Source organism: Microtus oregoni, unplaced genomic scaffold (assembly GCF_018167655.1).
Source record: "Microtus oregoni isolate MIOR12 unplaced genomic scaffold, Mior012 000067F_ref0000223, whole genome shotgun sequence".
Classification (NCBI taxonomy): domain Eukaryota; kingdom Metazoa; phylum Chordata; class Mammalia; order Rodentia; family Cricetidae; genus Microtus; species Microtus oregoni.
In genome coordinates, this window is record NW_024543974.1 from 2,910,970 (window position 1) to 2,933,516 (window position 22,547).

Sequence of the window (22,547 nt, forward strand, 5' to 3'; positions counted from 1 at the left end):
CCCACAAGAGTCTAAGAGGGACAAGATGGCTACCACCTACCATTTGAAGCATTGCTGTTATCTTTGTGGCACTACATACTAAACTCAATGCCTTGTATATGCTAAGCAATTGTTCTACTATGAAATACTGAGTTCATTTGTACTAAGTGAAGTCCACTTGCCAGGGTGAACTTCAGTTAATCACCACAACAATGTGAAAAAATATCCATTTCCACAATAATGAAAAGAGACATTATAAATTTGTTTAGGAATGTGGCTGTACTTTCCTTAAAGGATTTTGAAATGTCACGGGATAGGTAAATTTGGGCCCTTTAAGAAAACCTGAAAGAGATCTGAGATTTTTAAGAGGTACTAACTTTAGACTGCCTGTAGGAGGAGCACAGGGAAACAGGCGGACTGGAGAGGAAAGGGGCAGGCAAATGTGTCATCCCCACAATAGCCCTCTTTTTCTGCATATCAATGTTAGGAAGATAAGCCAGTAGCTAGAGCTGGAAAAGCAAAGCAAGCTGGGCCCCATGCCTCAGGTTTACTGTGTTAGGGGAAATCTCACAGAAAAAGGAAGGATATCACCTGAACTTCACACCTAAAAACCTATGTGTCAGAACCGAGGCCTCAGTTTCCTAACACTCTAGAGGAGAAAGCATATTCAGGCATGAATGCTTCTTTTAAGCTTCATTTACATATCATCAGCAAGAAGTTAATGGGATCCCTTTGTTGTTGATTTTTTTTTTTTTTTTGGATTTTTCAAGACAGGGTTTCTCCGTAGCATTTTTTGGTTTCTGTCCTGGAACTAGCTCTTGTAGACCAGGCTGGCCTTGAACTCACAGAAATCCGCCTGCCTCTGCCTCCCGGGTGCTGGGATTAAAAGTGTGCGCCACCACAGGCAGCCCTGGCTATCTTGGAATTCACTCTGTAGATCAGGCTGGTCTCAAATTCAGAGGTTTGCCTGCTTCTGCTTCACGAGTGCTAGAATTAAAGGCTTGTGCCACAACTGTATGGCTGATTGCTTTTTTTTGTTTTTATTTATTTATTTATTAAAGATTTCTGCCTCCTCCCCGCCACGGCCTCCCATTTCCCTCCCCCTCCCCCAATCAAGTCCCCCTCCCTCATCAGCCCGAAGAGCAATCAGGTTTCCCTGACCTGTGGGAAGTCCAAGGACCGCCCACCTCTATCCAGATCTAGTAAGGTAGCATCCAAACTGCCTAGGCTCCCCTAAAGCCAGTACATGCAGTAGGATCAAAAACCCATTGCTATTGTTCTTGAGTTGGAACACCTGACTGAAATCTCAAGGTCCAAATCAGGAGCAGAAGGAGAGGGAGCACTAGCAAGGAACTCAGGACCGCGAGGGGTGCACCCACACACTGAGACAATGGGGATGTTCTATCGGGAACCCACTAAGGCCAGCTGGCCTGGGTCTGAAAAAGCATGGGATAAAACCAGACTTGCTGAACATAGCAGACAATGGCTGATTGTTTTAAAGACAGGGTCTCACACTGTACCACAGGCCTGCCTAGAACTCACTATCTAGCATAGGCTGGCCTCAAACTCATCGCAATCCTCCTGCTTTTGCATTCCAAGTGCTGACATAATAGGTGTGATCCACCACACCCATTTTTTATTTTCCCTTTTTAGTCATTGTTTTGTTTCTAATGTGAGTGTCAGATCTCCTGGAACTGGAGTTACAGACAGTTGCGGGTGCTGGGACCCAACTTAGTTTCTCCGGCAGAGTAGTACATACTCCTAATCACTAAGCCATCTCTTCAGCTCCTATTTGCCACTTAAAAAAGAGCTTTTTGTTAATAAATCAGCAGACGAATGTTATCACCTCCCTCTCTTTCTGGCTGTCCACACCTTGTGGAAGAAGGCCAGAGTTACTGGCATCTGCCTGGCAGTCGCTTCTGCAAACTGCAGGCACAGACCTGGCAAGTAAGAGCTGGGTTATTTTAGCTAGCTCTGCAAGCTTATATATAATGCAATGACATATTCACCCTCCCGTAGACAGAGGGCCTGCACCTCTGCATGTGTGGCTGTTACATAATTATGGGATTTTTCAGAGATGCCTGACACTGGAGTTCCTTTCATAAATAACTGAGCATGATGTGTTAAAAAAAAAGCAAAAGGAAAAAATACATGTTTTAGTCATTGCCAAAGTTTCTGGCAAAACCAGACATTAACACAGCTCTACTTTAATTCAGCACAGTGCTCTGTCCCAAAATAGAAACCATGTAGTGCTAGACCTTCCCAACCCTGGGCTTTGTTTAATTGAAAATGATGTGATGTTGCCGATTACATCTAAATATCCACAAGGGAGGAACAATTATTAGGGGCCAAGAGAACAGAAGTCAGCAAGGGTAAAAATCAATTAGTCAAGCACAGACTGAGTTCCAGAAAGTTCAAATTCTCCATCTCTGGTTACCTTTGAAGTCTTCCCTTTGGTTTTTCTTTCTTCAACAAAAGTGAACAACCCAAATTATCTAGAATGTTATAAAGTGCCAAAGGCCTGTTGCTATGGATATAGACAACTAGTGGAAAGACAGAGCTTGGAGGAGAGGTTTTAAGAATGACCCAGAGTGCTTTAAGGTTTAGGTGTTCTAGTTTTTTTCCTTAATATTTTCCCTCTTCTCATTCCTAAGAGGACTAGAAACAGAGGCTTATTTCTCCAGTATTAAAAAGGCATTTAAGAATTCTGTTGCTATAATGAGCTTTAGAGTTTAATATAACTAAGGTATTCATCTCACACACTTTAATATTTTAAAATATTCTTTCTAAATACTTTATTTTAATGTTACATTATATCTATTTCAGGCTAAATAAGTACATGGAAATATTGTAGTTTATACATGTGATCACCCTGAATTATATATGAAGGATAATGGGATTCAAAATATATAAAATTAAGGATAATTTGAGAAGATATTGAGATTTAATTTCCTAAATCCTTTACTTATAATTTCTAATTGACTTACCAATTCAACTTCATGACTGTTTTACATAGAAGTTTGAAATTATTTCTCTATAAACTCCAACTGTGTTAACAAATATCTCGTCTAAAGCAAACATGAAGCCAGGGCAGGCAGCCCAGGATTAAATGTGTAGGACAGCTGAGGCACAGACTGAGCAGAGCCGAGCGCCCCCACCCCCCACTCACAGTCTAACACACCCTAGGGGAAAAAGGCTTCATGCACATTCCATTTCAGAAATTGCTGCATCTATCTGGGCTGCTCAAGGACTTGCTTTGCTTTCAGGTTCTTATGATGGGTTCTGAATAATTGAAGATGTCAGATAAATGACCTTGGGATGAGCAAAGCATTAAAGATGATGAAATTTAAGTCTACAGCTAAAGAGAATAAATCTGAAAGACAGAATGTGGGAGTGAGCAACTTGGACAGACTTACCTGTGAGCATTTGTTAACAACACAGGGAAAGATGGGAGAATCAAAAACACAAAACCAGAAACAAGGCAAGGTAGTTTAATTTTAGTATTTGAGAGGCTGAGGTTGGAGGATTGTCATAAATTCTAAACCAGACTAGACTAAACAGTGAGACCCCCACATAAACCAACCAACCAACCAAACAAACAAAAACACAAACAAGCCATTAAAAGGCCCTGAAGCAAGGTAGGCCTGTCATCACTTATAAAGGGCATAGAGCTTCTTTTTACAACAGCTTCTGGGGCAACACCATACAGTCACTGATACTTGCAGTGATGACCCTAATCCACTTGAAGTATATTTCACATACTCTGTTTCAAAAGGCAAAAAGTGAATTAAGATTTATATTTTGAAAAACTCAACTTCTGTGTTGGTAATTATAAAATTCATACACAGATCTACTCATTTCTTTAACTATCTTCTATAAATGATAGTTTATGGGTACAGATGGTATACACAAGGAAGTCTTCAGATAAAATTATAAATTTCAGATTTTAATAATAGCAGCTTCTCACAATTCCTGAAGATACCCCACCAGTTCACACAATGAGTAGCTACAGCCACAAGGGATTCAAAGACTACTTTTGCATAAGACTCTAGGACAAAGCCACTTTCATTACAGTTCTAGACATGCCATTTAAGGAAGGCTTGCTTTGGCTTGTATTGGCTTGTTCATTTTGTGATTTTTAGCTGTTTCCTTGTTTTTGACAGGATCTCAATGGTTAGTCCTGGCTGGCTTGGAAATCATGGCAATCCTCCAGCCTTAGCCTCTCCAGTACTAAGATTATAGGCTTAAACTACCTAGGATCCTCCTGCCTCTGTCTCCTTGGTGCTAGGGTTATGGGTGTTACAGGTGTATATGACTAGGCTTACCATTCATAGTATTTCTTTTGTTATTGTTCATTCATTCACTTTTTTGTAAGTTAAGTTAGCCTAGAACTCATTATGCAGCTGAGGATGCTCTGATTTACCCGCCTCCATCTTCCCAGTGCTAGAATTACAGTTATGTGCTCAGTGAGAATGTGACTTAAAAAATTACATAAAAATTCAAAGTAAATCCACATTATGGGAAAACCATTCATGGAAAACACTGCAGATCATATTAAGTTAGGTGTCCATTGACTGCACTCACCTTGTTGGCCACTGCATTTACACTGGGTCGTGCGTCATAAATCGTGAGCTTAGAAAGCTGTCTGTTAGTTTCCCTGATCACATCCAGATATTTTTCGTCATCTTTGTTTCTTTTTCCACTCATACCGACCAGAGGCTGACTGCAGCGCATAATGACCATCTTGTTTTCTGGATGAATCCATGACAGTACCTACGGTTAGTTCAGAAAGTTTAATCTAGCGAGTCTCCAGAAGTCATTAGAACTGACAATCATGAAACAGCATACTTGCTCACTAGTCATTTTCACTGTGCATGGCATCAGAACACATACATTTGACACAACTTCTCAGAAACAATCAGAACAGTCAGTTTTATCAGCCTTTGTTTTAAAATTAACACTATAAATTGATGCTTACCACAATAAAGCTGAATTATTTGAAAGGATATATAAACCGATTGCTGGCACTGGAATTTGGTAGCTTGTGCTGTCCTTGTTATCATATAAAAACAACTTAAACAATAAGTGAAGGGTAAAGGCAATCACTGTATTACCCATAGAGGTGACTTATGTCTACCAGTCCTTTCCCAATGGTCCTGATCTTAGAATGCAACAAAGGAGGAAGAAAATACAAGGGAAGCAAAGAAAGAATTGCTACCAGGAGAGCTACCACTCTCCACCATGAAGTCTGGATCCCAATGCCTAAAAGGGCGTATGTGGCCACCCTCAAGAGTCAGTCTTCAATTGATTGGCAAGCCTAGACCATGTGATGCTGGGCTTCTTAGCTCACTCAAAGCATATAAAAGTTTGCACATAAATAGTAGCTGATAACATAATGTCTTGAAAAGTACTGAGCTGGATACTGCAGGTAATTCTGAAGATGTGGGGGAGGCCTAGTTTTCATTCTCATTTTCCTTAGTTTCCTTACAGTAGGATAGTGGACAGTAGTACTTAACTGATACTTCAAAATGGCTCAAGTGCTTCCAACACAAAGCAATGATAACTATCTGAGGTGATGGATATGCCAGTTAACTTGATCTGGTCAGTACATATTATACATATTATATATAGCTTGAGTTAGTCAGTACATGTTTTATATATATATATACATATATTTGCATATATATGTGTATATATATACTGTTATAGTACACTGAGTCCTATAAATATGCATAACTACGGCAGTGTGGCACTGAAAAGTCAAATGTGAATGTTTATGAATATGAAGGATATACAGAGAGCAATCAGTTCTCCTGTGGTGCTACCCTCAGGCACTGAACTTATGACCCTCCCTGGTCAGATGGAGAGAATAATAATGACCTCAAATGGCTTCTGGGAGGGCAAAAGAAGAATATCCATAAAGTATGCAATAGATGTGAGCTCACATTAGCTTCTAGAGGCAGGCTCCAGAGCCAGCAAAATCAGTTCCCAAAATGAGGAAACACAGACACAAAGATGAAACAACAAAACCATTTGGGCTCACTTAATATAAGATCAAATATTCTGATGGCTTTGAAGTTATTCCTCTAAAATGGCAAGTAACATACATAGATGCTTAACAATACAGTTTTATTATGATGCTGATGCTGCAAGTTTCTCACTTCTGGAAATTGTCACATTATACTAAGAATGTATGTTTATGCCCATGCTAGAGATCTGGCCATGTCAAGGATGCTCAGACCTTAGGAAGTCCTGGGAAATTCACTGGCCTACCTTAAAATTCCACCTTCTATCACACAGCATGGTTCTCAGATCTGTCAACTGGTATGGGAGCTCCTTCTGTATATGTGCTGTTTTTATTGGTTAATGAAGAAAGAAATTTCAGGGCAGAACAGAGCAAGGCAGGGAAAACTAAACTGAATGCTGGGAGAAAGAAGGCAGAGTCCATGTAGCCGTGAACAGATGAGCCAGAATCTTGCTGGTAAGCCACAGTCATGTGGTGATACACAGATTAATAGAAATGGGTTAAATTAAGATGCAAGAGCTAGCCAATAAGAAGCTAGAGCTAATGGGCCAAGCAGTGATTTAATTAATAATGGTTTCTGTGTGATTATTTCAGGGCTGAGTAGCTGGGAACGAACAAGAGGCCTCCTCCTACAACAGCCCACCTACTTCCAATGGCCTGTATAAGACTGTGCTTGTATGAATCCTGTCATGGGTATACTCATGAGGCCCACTGAGGATTTATAGGCAGTCTACAGGAGCTAGGGGACAGTGGCTCATTCTGGATTTACTTTTTGTGCATGCATGTTTTACCTGTATGTATGTCTGTGTACTACACACATGTCTGGTTCCTTCAGAGGCCACAAGGGGTGCCTGATGCCATGGAATTGAAGTTAGAGATTGATGTGAGCCACCACATAGTTGCTGAGAAGCAAAGCCTGGTCTACTGTCAAGAGTAGCTTGAGCTATTTTTTTTTTTTTTTTTCTTGAGACAGGGTTTCTCTGTAGCTTTGGAGCCTGTTCCAGAACTAGCTTTTTTAGACCAAGCTAGCCTTGAACTCGCAGAGATCTGCCTGCCTCTGCCTCCTTCTACCATTAGACAGGTGGATCTCTTAAGTTTGAGGCCAGCCTGGTCTACAGTGTGAGCTCCAGGACAGCCAGAGCAGTTACACAGAGAAACCCTGTCTCAAAAAAACCAAAATAAATAAATAAGTAAATAAATAGAAGATATATTGCTAGGGAAGAAAAGTAGTCTGGGATCCAAATTAAAGGACAGTTCAGTATTAGTTCTCAATAAGTGGCAGGGTAGTTTTTGCTTACCAGTGTTTTCTAAGTATCTCAAATGAGTATATATCACTTATCCATTAACAGTATCTATAAAATTAAGACAAGTCTGCTTGTTTGAGAAAAGGAATACATATCCATTAACATAAATATAATGCAAGTGTATGAGTTCACTAACCAATGGTATTTTATTATCATATGTACCTGATTTGTGTTTAAGTAATTATTACCAATTATTTTTGTATTTTTATGTTTGTTGTTAAAGGACCCATAACTGGCATATCCATTTTCTGGACAAATGTTCTGAGACCTACTGTCAAGAGTCACACAATCAGAAGGTATTCTAGAAACAGCATATGACCAGGCTTATAATAATAACGGATTACTATAAAATTAATATAATGGCTTGCTTTTAATATTTTTTAAGAAAAATAAGTAAGTAACCTCACAAAGAGAAAAACAACATGTTCATTATTTTTTCCTACACTGTACTCTCACTCATGAAGAGCAACAGAGACTACAGGATCATGATGGTAGACTGAGATCAATGGCTTAGGCCCAACTGTCTCATTTTTTGTCCTGTCCCATACGCCACGAAAAACACAGACAGACAGACAGACATAATCTTTTACACAGCAGAAGGCTAAATAGTTAGTGGCACAAACCCATACATACTAGCCCAGTTCTCCATTCCTGGTATAGGCAAAGCATATACCAAAAGACAAGTGTCTGGCGTCACAGTAGTATAGTCTGCTTTTCTACTACAGAAAAACATGTCCAAGTGGAATATAAGAAGACAGAACTTGCTTTTGGCGCGTAGCATCGCCCAGCGCAGCCTATCTGGGCGCTGGGTCCGAGTACCCGGGGCTCCCGGGCGGGCAGCAGTTTCTTTGTTTCTGTGGCCTGCCTGCACCAAGCGGGGTAGGCGCTTTGTCTGCGGGCTGCCCAACCAGCACGGAGGCCTGATCTTTCGGCGCCAGGAGACCCAGCATTGGGGTGAGTTTCTGGCCCACGGCGCCAGCCTGGGACGGGGAGCTCGGGGGTTTCTTGGCCCCCTGTCCTGCTTGGGCTCTCTGCTGCCTCTTTCTTCCTGGCCCACCCAGCTTCCGTCCAGACCCCTCCCCACTTCGCCCCCACTGCCCTCTTTTGGCGCGTAGCATCGCCCAGCGCAGCCTATCTGGGCGCTGGGTCCGAGTACCCGGGGCTCCCGGGCGGGCAGCAGTTCCTTTGTTTCTGTGGCCTGCCTGCACCAAGCGGGGTAGGCGCTTTGTCTGCGGGCTGCCCAACCAGCACGGAGGCCTGATCTTTCGGCGCCAGGAGACCCAGCATTGGGGTGAGTTTCTGGCCCACGGCGCCAGCCTGGGACGGGGAGCTCGGGGGTTTCTTGGCCCCCTGTCCTGCTTGGGCTCTCTGCTGCCTCTTTCTTCCTGGCCCACCCAGCTTCCGTCCAGACCCCTCCCCACTTCGCCCCCACTGCCCTCTTTTGGCGCGTAGCATCGCCCAGCGCAGCCTATCTGGGCGCTGGGTCCGAGTACCCGGGGCTCCCGGGCGGGCAGCAGTTTCTTTGTTTCTGTGGCCTGCCTGCACCAAGCGGGGTAGGCGCTTTGTCTGCGGGCTGCCCAACCAGCACGGAGGCCTGATCTTTCGGCGCCAGGAGACCCAGCATTGGGGTGAGTTTCTGGCCCACGGCGCCAGCCTGGGACGGGGAGCTCGGGGGTTTCTTGGCCCCCTGTCCTGCTTGGGCTCTCTGCTGCCTCTTTCTTCCTGGCCCACCCAGCTTCCGTCCAGACCCCTCCCCACTTCGCCCCCACTGCCCTCTTTTGGCACGTAGCATCGCCCAGCGCAGCCTATCTGGGCGCTGGGTCCGAGTACCCGGGGCTCCCGGGCGGGCAGCAGTTCCTTTGTTTCTGTGGCCTGCCTGCACCAAGCGGGGTAGGCGCTTTGTCTGCGGGCTGCCCAACCAGCACGGAGGCCTGATCTTTCGGCGCCAGGAGACCCAGCATTGGGGTGAGTTTCTGGCCCACGGCGCCAGCCTGGGACGGGGAGCTCGGGGGTTTCTTGGCCCCCTGTCCTGCTTGGGCTCTCTGCTGCCTCTTTCTTCCTGGCCCACCCAGCTTCCGTCCAGACCCCTCCCCACTTCGCCCCCACTGCCCTCTTTTGGCGCGTAGCATCGCCCAGCGCAGCCTATCTGGGCGCTGGGTCCGAGTACCCGGGGCTCCCGGGCGGGCAGCAGTTCCTTTGTTTCTGTGGCCTGCCTGCACCAAGCGGGGTAGGCGCTTTGTCTGCGGGCTGCCCAACCAGCACGGAGGCCTGATCTTTCGGCGCCAGGAGACCCAGCATTGGGGTGAGTTTCTGGCCCACGGCGCCAGCCTGGGACGGGGAGCTCGGGGGTTTCTTGGCCCCCTGTCCTGCTTGGGCTCTCTGCTGCCTCTTTCTTCCTGGCCCACCCAGCTTCCGTCCAGACCCCTCCCCACTTCGCCCCCACTGCCCTCTTTTGGCGCGTAGCATCGCCCAGCGCAGCCTATCTGGGCGCTGGGTCCGAGTACCCGGGGCTCCCGGGCGGGCAGCAGTTCCTTTATTTCTGTGGCCTGCCTGCACCAAGCGGGGTAGGCGCTTTGTCTGCGAGCTGCCCAACCAGCACGGAGGCCTGATCTTTCGGCGCCAGGAGACCCAGCATTGGGGTGAGTTTCTGGCCCACGGCGCCAGCCTGGGACGGGGAGCTCGGGGGTTTCTTGGCCCCCTGTCCTGCTTGGGCTCTCTGCTGCCTCTTTCTTCCTGGCCCACCCAGCTTCCGTCCAGACCCCTCCCCACTTCGCCCCCACTGCCCTCTTTTGGCGCGTGGCATCGCCCAGCCCAGCCTATCTGGGCGCTGAGTCCGAGTAGCCGGGGCTCCCGGGGGGCAGCAGTTCCTTTGTTTCTGTGGCCTGCCTGCACCAAGCGGGGTAGGTGCTTTGTCTGCAAGCTGCCCAACCAGCACGGAGGCCTGATCTTTCGGCGCCAGGAGACCCAGCATTGGGGAGACCCAGCATTGGGAGAGCCAACATTGGGGAGAGACAGCGTTTGGTAGGCAAGGAGACCTAATCCGGTAAAAGAAGATCCATAGGGAGCATTTGGAAGAAGAGATGGGCCGACGTCAAGGCAAGAATTCGCCCAACAAGCTGAAAAGCAACATGAAGCTACCAGAAACAAGCGACCTCACAACGGGAGGACAAGAACCCCTTAATCAAGAGGAAGGAGAAAAGATTGACTTCATGAAAGTGATTGACACCCTTAAACAGCATGTAAAAAACGCCCTTATAGAAATGGATGAGAAATATAACAGAAAGTTTGAAGAATTGAATAAATCAGTGAATGATACCCTAGAAAACCAAGGAAAAACAATCAAACAGATAATGGAAACAGTTCAAGACCTGAAAACTGAAATGGAGGCAAAGAAGAAAACACAAACAGAGGGCCGTCTGGACATGGAAAATCTAGGTAAACGAATAGAGACTACAGAAACAAGCATAACCAGCAGAATACAAGAGATAGAAGAAAGACTCTCGGATTCTGAAGATACCATAGAGAAAATAAACACACTGATCAAAGAAAACAGCAAGTCCAACAAACTCTCATCACAAAACATTCAGGAAATATGGGACACAATAAAAAGACCAAACCTAAGAATAATAGGAGTAGAAGAAGGAGAAGAAGGGCAGCTCAATGGTCCAGAAAATCTATTTAATAAAATTATAGAAGAAAACTTTCCCAACCTAAGGAAAGATTTTCCTATGAAGGTGCAAGAAGCATACAGAACACCGAATAGGCTGGATCAAAAAAAAACATCCCCTCGCCATATAATTATCAAAACACAAAGCATACAAAATAAGGAAAGAATATTAAGAGCTGCAAAGGAAAAAGGCCAAATTACTTATAAAGGTAAACCTATCAGACTTACACCTGACTTCTCCATGGAAACCATGAAAGCCAGAAGGTCCTGGTTAGATGTACTGCAGAAACTGAGAGACCATGGGTGCAAGCCCAGATTACTATACCCAGCCAAGCTTTCATTCACTATAAATGGAGAAAATAAAATTTTCCAGGATAAAAACAAATTTAAACAATACGCAGCCACAAATCCAGCCTTACAGAAAGTAATTGAAGGAAAATCACTAACCAAGGAGTCCAACAATGACCACAATACCTCAGACATCTAGAGACCCTTCACCAACACAAAACAAAGAAGGGAAACTCACAAACTCTACGACTAAAAAAAAAAATGACCGGAGTTAACAACCACTGGTCATTAATATCACTTAATGTCAATGGACTCAACTCACCTATAAAAAGGCACAGGCTAAGAGATTGGATAAGAAAACAGGATCCAACATTCTGCTGTTTACAAGAAACACACCTCAACCACAAAGACAGGCAACTACTCAGAGTAAAGGGCTGGGAAAAGGCCTATCAAGCAAATGGTCCTAAGAAACAGGCAGGTGTGGCCATACTAATCTCTAACAAAGTTGACTTTAAACTTAAATCAATCAGAAGAGATGGAGAGGGGCATTTTATACTCATATCAGGAACAGTTCATCAGGATGAAGTCTCAATCCTGAACATCTATGCCCCTAATATAAAAGCACCCACGTACATAAAAGAAACATTGCTAAAATTCAAGGCAGCCATCAAACCGCACACACTAATAGTAGGAGACTTCAACACTCCTCTCTCACCAATGGACAGGTCAATCAGACAGGAACCTAACAGAGAAATAAGAGAACTAGTGGAGGTAATGAATCAAATGGACTTAACAGACATCTATAGAACATTCCATCCAAATAGGAAAGAATATACCTTCTTCTCTGCAGCTCATGGAACCTTCTCGAAAATCGACCACATAGTCGGTAACAAAGCAAACATCCACAGTTACAAAAAAATATTAGTAACCACCTGTGTCTTATCAGATCACCATGGATTAAAGTTAGAATTCAACAATAATGCTACCCCCAGAAAGCATACAAAGTCATGGAAACTGAACAGTCAACTATTGAACCATAGCTGGATTAAGGAAGAAATAAAGAAAGAAATTAAAGTCTTCCTGGAATTCAATGAAAATAAAGAAACAACATACTCAAACTTATGGGACACTATGAAAGCAGTCCTAAGAGGAAAGTTCATAGCACTAAGTGCCCACTTAAAGAAAACAGAGAAAGCTCACATTGGAGACTTAACAGCCCACCTGAAAGCTCTAGAAAAAAAAGAAGCAGACTCACCTAGGAGGAGTAGAAGACTGGAAATAATCAAAATGAGGGCTGAAATCAACAAAATAGAAACACAGAAAACAATACAAAAAATCAATGAAACAAAAAGCTGGTTCCTGGAGAAAATCAACAAGATTGACAAACCACTATCCAAGCTAATCAAACGGCAGAGAGAGAATTTGCAAATTAATAAGATCAGAAATCAAAAGGGGGACATAACCACAGACACAGAGGAAATTCAGAGAATCATTAGATCTTACTACAAAAGCCTATATGCCACAAAATTGGAAAATGTAAAGGAAATGGATACTTTTTTAGATAAATATCATATACCAAAGTTAAATCAGGACCTGGTGAACAATCTAAATAGACCTGTTAGTCGCGAAGAATTAGAAGAGGTTATCAAAAACCTCCCTACCAAAAAAAGCCCAGGACCAGATGGTTTCAATGCGGAATTCTACCAGATCTTCCAAGAAGATCTAATACCTATACTCCTTAATGTATTCCACAAGATAGAAACAGAAGGGTCATTACCAAACTCCTTTTATGAAGCCACAATTACTCTGATACCAAAACCACTCAAAGACTCAACCAGGAAAGAGAACTACAGGCCAATCTCACTCATGAATATCGACGCAAAAATCCTCAACAAAATACTGGCAAATCGAATCCAAGAACACATCCGAAAAATTATCCATTATGATCAAGTAGGCTTCATTCCTGAGATGCAGGGCTGGTTCAACATACGAAAATCTATCAATGTAATCCAGCATATAAATAAACTGAAAGAAAAAAACCATATGATCATTTCATTAGATGCTGAAAAAGCATTTGACAAAATTCAACATCCATTTATGTTAAAAGTCTTGGAGAGATTAGGGATACAAGGGTCATACCTAAATATAATAAAAGCTATATACAGCAAGCCGACAGCTAACATCAAATTAAACGGAGAGAAACTCAAAGCCATCCCACTTAACTCAGGAACACGACAAGGCTGTCCACTCTCCCCATACCTCTTCAATATAGTGCTTGAAGTTCTAGCAATAGCAATAAGACAACATAATGGAATCAAGGGGATTCGAATTGGAAAGGAAGAAGTTAAACTTTCGTTATTTGCAGATGATATGATAGTGTACATAAGCGACCCCAAAAACTCCACCAAGGAACTCCTACAGCTGATAAACAGCTTTAGTAATGTGGCAGGATACAAGATCAACTCCAAAAAATCAGTCGCCCTCTTATACACAAAGGATATGGAAGCAGAGAGGGAAATCAGAGAAGCTTCACCATTCACAATAGCCAAAAACAGCATAAAATATCTTGGGGTACATCTAACCAAGGAAGTGAAAGATCTATTTGACAAGAACTTTAAGGCATTGAAGAAAGAAATTGAAGAGGATACCAAAAAATGGATGGACCTCCCTTGCTCTTGGATTGGGAGGATCAACATAGTAAAAATGGCAATTCTACCAAAGGCTATTTATAGATTCAATGCAATCCCCATCAAGATCCCATCAAAATTCTTCACAGATCTGGAGAGGACAATAATCAACTTTATATGGAAAAACAAAAAACCCAGGATAGCCAAAACAATCCTATACAATAAAGGATCTTCTGGAGGCATTACCATCCCTGACTTCAAACTCTATTACAGAGCTACAGTAATGAAAACAGTGTGGTACTGGCATAAAAACAGAGAAGTCGACCAATGGAATCGTATAGAAGACCCGAATTTTATCCCACAAACCTATGAACACCTGATTTTCGATAAAGGAGCTAAAAGTATAAAATGGAAGAAAGAAAGCATCTTCAACAAATGGTGCTGGCACAACTGGATGTCATCTTGTAGAAGAATGAAAATAGACCCTTATCTATCACCGTGCACAAAACTCAAGTCCAAATGGATTAAAGACCTCAATATCAGCCCGAACACACTGAACCTGATAGAAGAGAAAGTGGGAAGTACCCTACAGGAGCTGGGCACAGGAGATCGCTTCCTATGTATAACCCCAGAAGCACAGACATTAAGGGCAACATTGAATAAATGGGACCTACTTAAACTGAGAAGCTTCTGTAAAGCAAAGGACATAGTCAATAAGACACAAAGGCAACCTACTGATTGGGAGAAGATCTTCACCAACCCCACAACAGACAAAGGTCTGATCTCCAAAATATATAGAGAACTCAAGAAACTAGACTTTAAAATGCTAATTAACCCAATTAAAAAATGGGGCACTGAACTGAACAGAGAATTCTCAGCAGAGGAAGTTCAAATGGCCAAAAGACACTTAAAGTCGTGCTCAACTTCCTTAGCAATCAGGGAAATGCAAATCAAAACAACTTTGAGATATCATCTTACACCTGTCAGAATGGCTAAAGTCAAAAACACCAAGGATAACCTTTGCTGGAGAGGCTGTGGAGGAACGGGTACCCTCATCCATTGCTGGTGGGAATGCCATCTTGTGCAACCACTGTGGAAGTCAGTGTTTCGGTTTCTCAGGAAATTCGGGATCAACTTACCCCTGGACCCAGCAATACCACTCCTGGGAATATACCCAAGAGATGCTCTATCATATGACAAAAGCATTTGTTCAACTATGTTCATAGCAGTATTATTTGTAATAGCCAGAACCTGGAAACAACCTAGATGCCCTTCAATGGAAGAATGGATGAAGAAAGTATGGAATATATACACGCTAGAGTACTACGCTGCGGTAAAAAACAATGACTTCTCGAATTTTGCAGGCAAATGGATGGAAATAGAAAACACTATCCTGAGTGAGGTGTCCCAGACCCAAAAAGATGAACATGGGATGTACTCGCTCATAATTGGTTTCTAGCCATAAATTAGGGCCACGGAGACTACAATAGGTGAACCTAAAGAAGCTAAGTAAGAAGGTGAACCCAAGGAAAAACATATAGTTATCCTCTTGGCTAAGGGAAGTAGACCCAATTGCCGGGGAGAAAATTAGGATCTTGGGGGTGGGGTGGGATGGGGGTAAGGGGAGATGGGGAGAGAAAAGGTAGAAGGGAAGGAGGGGGGACTTGGGGAATCAGGAGAATTGGGATAAAGGAAAGGTGGATAGGGGAGCACGGAACCACAATTCTTAGTTAAGGGAACCACTTTAGGGTGAGCAAGAGATTTGACCCTAGAGGGGCTCCCAAGTGCCCAACATGAGGTTCCCAGTTAGTTCCTTGGGTAGCTGAGGATTGGGAACCTGAAATGACCCTATCCGAGAGCAATACTGACGAATATCTTGCATATCATCATAGAACCTTCATCTGGTGATGGATGGAGACAGAGACAGAGACCCACACTGGAGCACTGGACTGAGCTCCCAAGGTCCCAATGAGGAGCAGAAGGAGGGAGAACATGAGCAAAGAAGTCGGGACCACGAGGCGTGCACCCACCCACTGAGACAGTGGAGCTGATCTACTGGGAGCTCACCAAGGCCAGCTGGACTGTGACTGAAAAAGCATGGGATAAAGCCAGACTCTCTGAACATGGCGAACAATGAGGGCTGATGAGACGCCAAGGACAATGGCACGGGGTTTTGATCCTACTTAATGTGCTGACTTTGTGGAAGCCTAGCCAGTTTGGATGTTCACCTTCCTAGATATGGACGGAGGGGGGAGGACCGAGGACTTGCCACAGGGCAGGGAACCTGGACTGCTCTGTGGACTGGAGAGGGAGGGGGAGAGGAGTGGGGGGAGGGGTAGAAGGGTGGGAGGAGGGGGAGAAGGGTGGGAGGAGGGGGAGGGAGATGGGAGGCTGGGAGGAGGTGGAAACTTGTTTTTTGTTTATGTTTTTTTTCTTCTTTTCTTAATAAAAAAATTATTAAAAAAAAAAAAAAAAAGAAGTCAGGACAAGAAAAAAAAAAAAAAAAAGAAGACAGAACTTCTAACTCTAGCTTCACATTCTAACAAAATGAGTTAAAGAACATCCTTTCAAGTCCAATTTGATCAGGAAAATATGAAAAGACACTAATCAGAGAAGCAAGAGAATTTAAAAATTAAAATTCCTCATAGGCTGACAATACATGAAGTTTTTCCAAAAAATATCCTTTTAAGGATAAGAATGTCTACACTTAGAAGTCAAAGGCAAGGTGACATTAAATCTTAATTTCTTCAACCACTTTTTTTTATCTACTAATTCAAAACCAAACCCAATGTACTTATTATGACAGCTCTTGAAAATTAACAGGGGAAGAAAAAAACAATCTCTAAATTTTTAGTCAATAAAATTTATGCACCTAGTAGAAACTATGACATGTCCATAAATATTTAAGGACTGAAAAAGAACTTTGTGAGCTAGGTTCAGTGACATGGTAGCATAACATCTGGAATAATCTGTACTTGACTCCAGTTTGTTAAGGGGATGGAGGCAGCCTGCAAACAGGATGCAGATAAGCACATCCTGGAGGCGGCATAAAAGCCTGCACTAACACACATTCTAATAGTCGGGTCTTTTCGTTGCTGCACACTTTACCGACAGTTAGCAAGAGCCTGCATTTTGTCAGGTCCTGTGCCATAATGATGACAGTAACCAAGAACCTGACTTTTCTTCCCTACATCCCGGAGTTAAAGTGTACCATTCTCACTGGTACTCTCATTTAGAGCTCATTCCCTGCCTTCCTTCTACACCCTGGATTCAAGACTCCTAGAAGGCAGGTGTTCGTTCTTCTCCCATTTCACAAGGTGCTACACTTGCAGTAGGAACTTGATAATTACTCCTCAGAATGAAAGTTGGGAACAAAAATGCTCTGGACACTCGGGAGGCAGTGGCAGGCGGATCTCTGTGAGTTCGAGACCAGCCTGGTCTACAAGAGCTAGTTCCAGGACAGGCTCCAAAACCACAGAGAAACCCTGTCTCGAAAAACCAAACCAAACCAAACCAAACAAAACAAAACAAAAAACAAAAATGCTTTGTGAAATACAGGACTACAGTTTTCATGAAAGAAAAGGCATTCTCTGGGGGGAAATGTGACATGGTACTCACAGGAATCCGATTCCGGGATCTAAAAATTGCAACTCTCCTGAGGTCATCATCTGAGGTCCGATAAGGAACCACCAAAAGAGCGGGGTATGTGTCACACAGTTCATAGCACTTATTAATAAAAGTTATCCTCCAATGGCGATCGGGCAGCCCCTGCAGGACAAAAGAGAATGTAAGCCAGCATGAAATGACTTTATCTCTGCAACATCTGGGCTCTTTCTTCTAACATTATGTGTGCATGCCTCTTTGACCACAGAGTGATTGGCAGCCTACCTATTTACAATAAGGATGTCAAATCAATAATTCAGACAACATGAGAACATGGACAAAACACTGGTCGATTCCAGAAACTGAACTATCTCTCATAACTATAGGTTCTATGGAATTTGACGTCTTCCTTTATTTCACGTAGACATATTCTTTATTTCTTGTGCAATACAGATAAGCCTATTTCATCTCCTAGCCATGTACCCCTCCCCTTCCATTCCAAAGGAAAGTGCCATGGGCAGTGTTAACCTATGTCTACGTGAGGGCAGCAACTTCCTCTCCCTGCTCCAAATAAGAGAGAATGATGCAGTCTGCTCCCAAGTGGAAAGAGGGTAAGACCATGAGAAAAAGCACTGGGGGGGGAGGGTAAGGAAACCCTTCTGGGAAAGCTCATTTCGCCACCTCCGATAAGTTGTTTAAATCAAGAGGCTAGAGACCCAGGATCACTCGGTAACTTGTGTGAAGAGTGAAGTCATTAGTATTTTAAGCAGACTGCTAGTATGATAGGGAGACACAGACGTCACCCCTGCATCAACTATGAACAATAACCAGAGGTGGTGGAATATTCTTTCTCCATACTCACAAATGCACAAGTACACACATGAACATGAGCTAGGTGGGTGTTTGCTTTGGGGACAGACATTGTACCTGTTCTTTAGGTCTGGCCCTATGTACCACGACCAAACAGATGTTGAGTCTGATGCTGAGTCCAATTAGAGAGTTTTAAGTCCCATCAGAAAGTTATAAGAAAAAAAAGATTGAATATAATGGCAGTCTATATAACAAAATACCTACAGAAATTCATCTATGCATGCAATTCTTAAAAAACAGAATTTTTTTGGTTTCAAGCTAGAAGCTCAAACTAAAGGAAAGTGTTACTATTGTCAACTAAAGACAAATACGGTAAGAGAGTTTCCTAATAACATCAGAGAGACTTGTTTCTAAAGCATGAACAATATTCTAATGGTCTTTCTCTCATCTCAGTAGTCAGTCTAGAAGAGAGGCCATGAAAAGGAGAGCTACACACCCTTCGAAAACTCAGTAGACTAAAGCTGAGTCACAGGCTCCCTGCTAACTATATTCTAGAGCGAGACCTCCGTTCTCCGACCCCAGGGTATAACATCTGCTGATGGAAGTGCGAGCCACTGACCAAAACTGAAAATGGAAGTCAAGCAGGGTCATGGTGGTCAAGTGGTGGCTGGGAAGTTCTTCACAAGCTTAGGGTTCTCGAATAGCACTTTGTGTTCACTTGCTTTTCATACAACGCAACTGGCCTTAATTTGATTCTTGAAAGCTCATTTCATAACATTTCCAAATTATTTTAAGAACCTCATAGAAGAAATATGAAAAATTCCATTGTAAAACTTGTAGTTGTACCACAGAATTGGTTATATTAGAGGTCAAATTGTGGTTTTGTTACATAATATGCTTGTTTGTGACATTCTTTATGAAAGTTCTAGAAGACATTTTCCCTTAGTCTGTGCAGGGTGTGTATGACACATGCATGCACATGATGCACCTGTACATACCACTGTTTATATTTGTATGCACACATACAAAAGCCAAATGCTGATGTCAGCTCCCTTCATATATTCTTCTCTAGCTTATCTTTTGAAACAGGAACCTTGCTGAACTTGGAGCTCAATGATTGGCTAGACTGGCTCAGGCCAGAGAGCCCCTAGGATCTTCCTGGATCTCCTTCCAGAGCTGGGATTACAGGTGTAGGCTGCCACATTTAGCTTTCTCCAAGGGTTCTGGGATCCAAGCTCAGATTGTCATGCTGCAAAATCTTTACTAATGGAGTCATTTCCCTAGCCCAAAGTTCATGTTCTTATTATAACACATGAACATACATGCAGGTGACATTTACATGAATATATTAAAACTATGTGGATATTATATATTAATTGTAAGAATAAAGTTCTCATTTGATTCTGTAATTCAGAACATATATAATTTAAATAAAAAGATCAGTAATATTTAAGCTTATACATACACACAGAGGAATGTATAGAAGTTTGACTTTTCTAGACCCTAAGTATTTAACTCATTTCATAAACACCACAAAATGGATGTTCCTCATCTAGGAAAGGAAGCAGAACCCAGCCATTCAGCTTTCAATGCGGCTTTCAGAATGAGCTTGCTAGATACAAAAGGAAAATAATGAACAATATTTTACAAAATGTGGATACCACAGCCATGAACACATATTAGGTAACGCTTTTATTTATTCTAAGACGATGACTAACAATATCATGTCCCTATGCATGTTTGCAATTCAACACACTCCAGACAACAGTATTTATCGACTTACCTGCCTTCTGTATTCTGCAAGTGGATTATAAACAGACCACCCATCCACATTAAACTTCTCTTCATTTAAAAATGCAAACAATGGCTAGAAAAGGCCAGAAACAAAGGAAGTTAGAGTTCAGTGTGAAACAACAGTCTATTAATAGTTCATACTTTCATTTTCCCAAAATAGATTTCAAAGATTTGCTAACCATGAAATTTCAGCTCAACTTGAGACTTACAAAAAAGAAACAACTGTAGAAAATTCAAATCAGCTTTATATTAACTTTTATCTTCAGGGAATAATTACTTTTAAAACCTCAATTTTCTATGGCAACAAATGTCACTTGTTTTTAACCACACACACACACACACACACACACACACACACACACACACACCAGATTTCCAGACTAAAAAGTACCCATGAATTTTAAAAATTATTATCAACTGAGCACTTGAAAGTCACTACAAAAAATAAGAAATCCAAGAATGATTATTAAATAGTGTACCTGCCTCAAGAGACTGTCATGACATGTTTATCTATTTAAAAAGAGACAGAAAATTAAGAAACTTTTAATTAACTGCTCTCTATGAATTCTGAATCAATATTCTGGCCTCTGAAATGACAAGATTCTGACCTCTCAAGGCACTATTGATAAATTTCCTAGCTTCAAATACCATCTGTCCCCCAGTGACCATTCTAGTCCTTGCTCTGGAAGTGGCTATCTAAGTGTCAACTCCGTAACACCCCAGGTACCTCAGAGGCACGAGCTGGGAGTGAGAGTGACTCGAAGGCTAATACCACAAACCAAGTCCTTTGCCTCCACCTCACAGTCCAGTTCTTCCCAGTGTCTTCAGGTTAGTCCATGAGAACTCACCCTCCTGGGTTAGGTCTCAGCACCAGCTGCCTACCCCTCTGCTTAGCACGGTAACTCGGAATTACTTCCATTTTCAACTTTTAGCTCTAAGATCAGAGCAACAATGCTATAGCATTAAGTTAGGTCAAGGCATTACCCTGCCAAAATCATCCCATGCCTTCCCATTTGGCTCATGGCAAAAGCTGAAGTCTTTCTAATGGCCCACATGGCTGTCTGCCATCTGGCCACTTCTAGATCCTCTATACATAGTTACTAAAACAGAGCTTGGTCTGTTTTTGACTGAGGAGCACAGTGAATACCTAAAGCCCCTGCAAATCCTGGAGATGTTGTGACTAGATGCTTGTTCAATAGGCATCTATCTCCCTATCCATTTTCTTCTGTTAACTACTCTGAATGCCAGTGCCCCTTTCCCCACATTACATGGAATTTCTGGAAGAGTCTTTGCAGCAATAGTTTTATTTTAGGGTAAAATCTGATCACCAACATGCTGGAACCCATTGTCTTCTTGATTTTTTCCAAGTATGCAGCACACTCATGCACTCTAACAGTGTCAGACCTAAGTGTCATATTACATACTGGGTAGCATGCATCTCACATATTAGTCATGGCATGGACCACCTAAGAATCTGATCAAGGCCCCAGCCTGATACGGAATTAATGCTTAAGTTTTCGATGCCAGTGGGAAGAAGAAATGAGGTCTGTTCATGGATATCTATCTCAGACTTTGGCAAGAACAGCAGTAACATGTGTAGTGGACCTTTCTAGTCATAAGCAGAAAATCTGGCACACAACTAAGCAGTCTATCGGTTACATATCATCACGTTGAACACCTGATACCATCATAGTCAGTATCTGGGGTGGGTAAATCCTCACTATCCCTGAATGCTAGGCTCTGGGCAGAGTTGTAGATGGCACGTAATTTGAGAATTAAGGATGTGTAGCTACACACTTTGTAAGAAAACAGTTTTTGACTTCTTGAAATAAGTCCCTGACTCCTGCATGACTTTAGGAGCTTCAACTTTACTTTTCTGAATCTCTCTCATGAAGCACAAGTGAACATGAAACCACTTTCAATACAAATGCTATTTCTGAACCAATGGCTTAGATAAAGTTTCTCCTAGAGAAATCAACTGTAGGAATGTTTTTAATAGGCCAGCAGCACTTTCTAGGCACATTACTATTTCTTAATCTTTGACAGCAACACTTCCTTGTTGCCTTGGGCATTCCTTGATGTATCTTACATGAATATTATTGCAAAATTTTCAGAAGATTAAAGGTATATGGTCAAAATTGCCACCATCTCTGTATTTCCCTTAACACCTTGGGCTAAAGAGAAATCAACATACAGGCAATGGTATTTTTTGTCATTAGTACAAAAACAAGACAAGGCCTCCATCAGCTCTCTATCAGATGGCCTTTCTCAAGACATTGCTTCTACAATGACACTTCACAGTGTGCACTAGGTCACAGGAGTATGCAATCTGCAGCTAATACATGTGTCGCACAATAGCTATCAAAGAGGCTAACACATTTGTAGGTCACCTTGTCTCAGTGTCAGGTCTCACTCTCCCCGTGGAAGGCAGCAAAGAGCTCCTAGTTCAC

General features: G+C 42.6%; 1 protein-coding gene across 1 annotated transcript in view; it reads right to left on the reverse strand.

Moving 5' to 3' along the window:
- The window catches only part of LOC121440431 (myotubularin-like), a 119,429-nt gene that overhangs the window by 36,434 nt on the left and 60,448 nt on the right, over positions 1-22,547 (reverse strand). The window contains exons 5-7 of the mRNA XM_041641188.1: positions 20,087-20,170; positions 17,509-17,658; positions 4,564-4,752 (exon numbers count right to left, since the gene is read on the reverse strand). Coding sequence (XP_041497122.1) covers positions 4,564-4,752; positions 17,509-17,658; positions 20,087-20,170 — 423 coding nt within the window. The remainder of the gene's footprint in view (positions 1-4,563; positions 4,753-17,508; positions 17,659-20,086; positions 20,171-22,547) is intronic.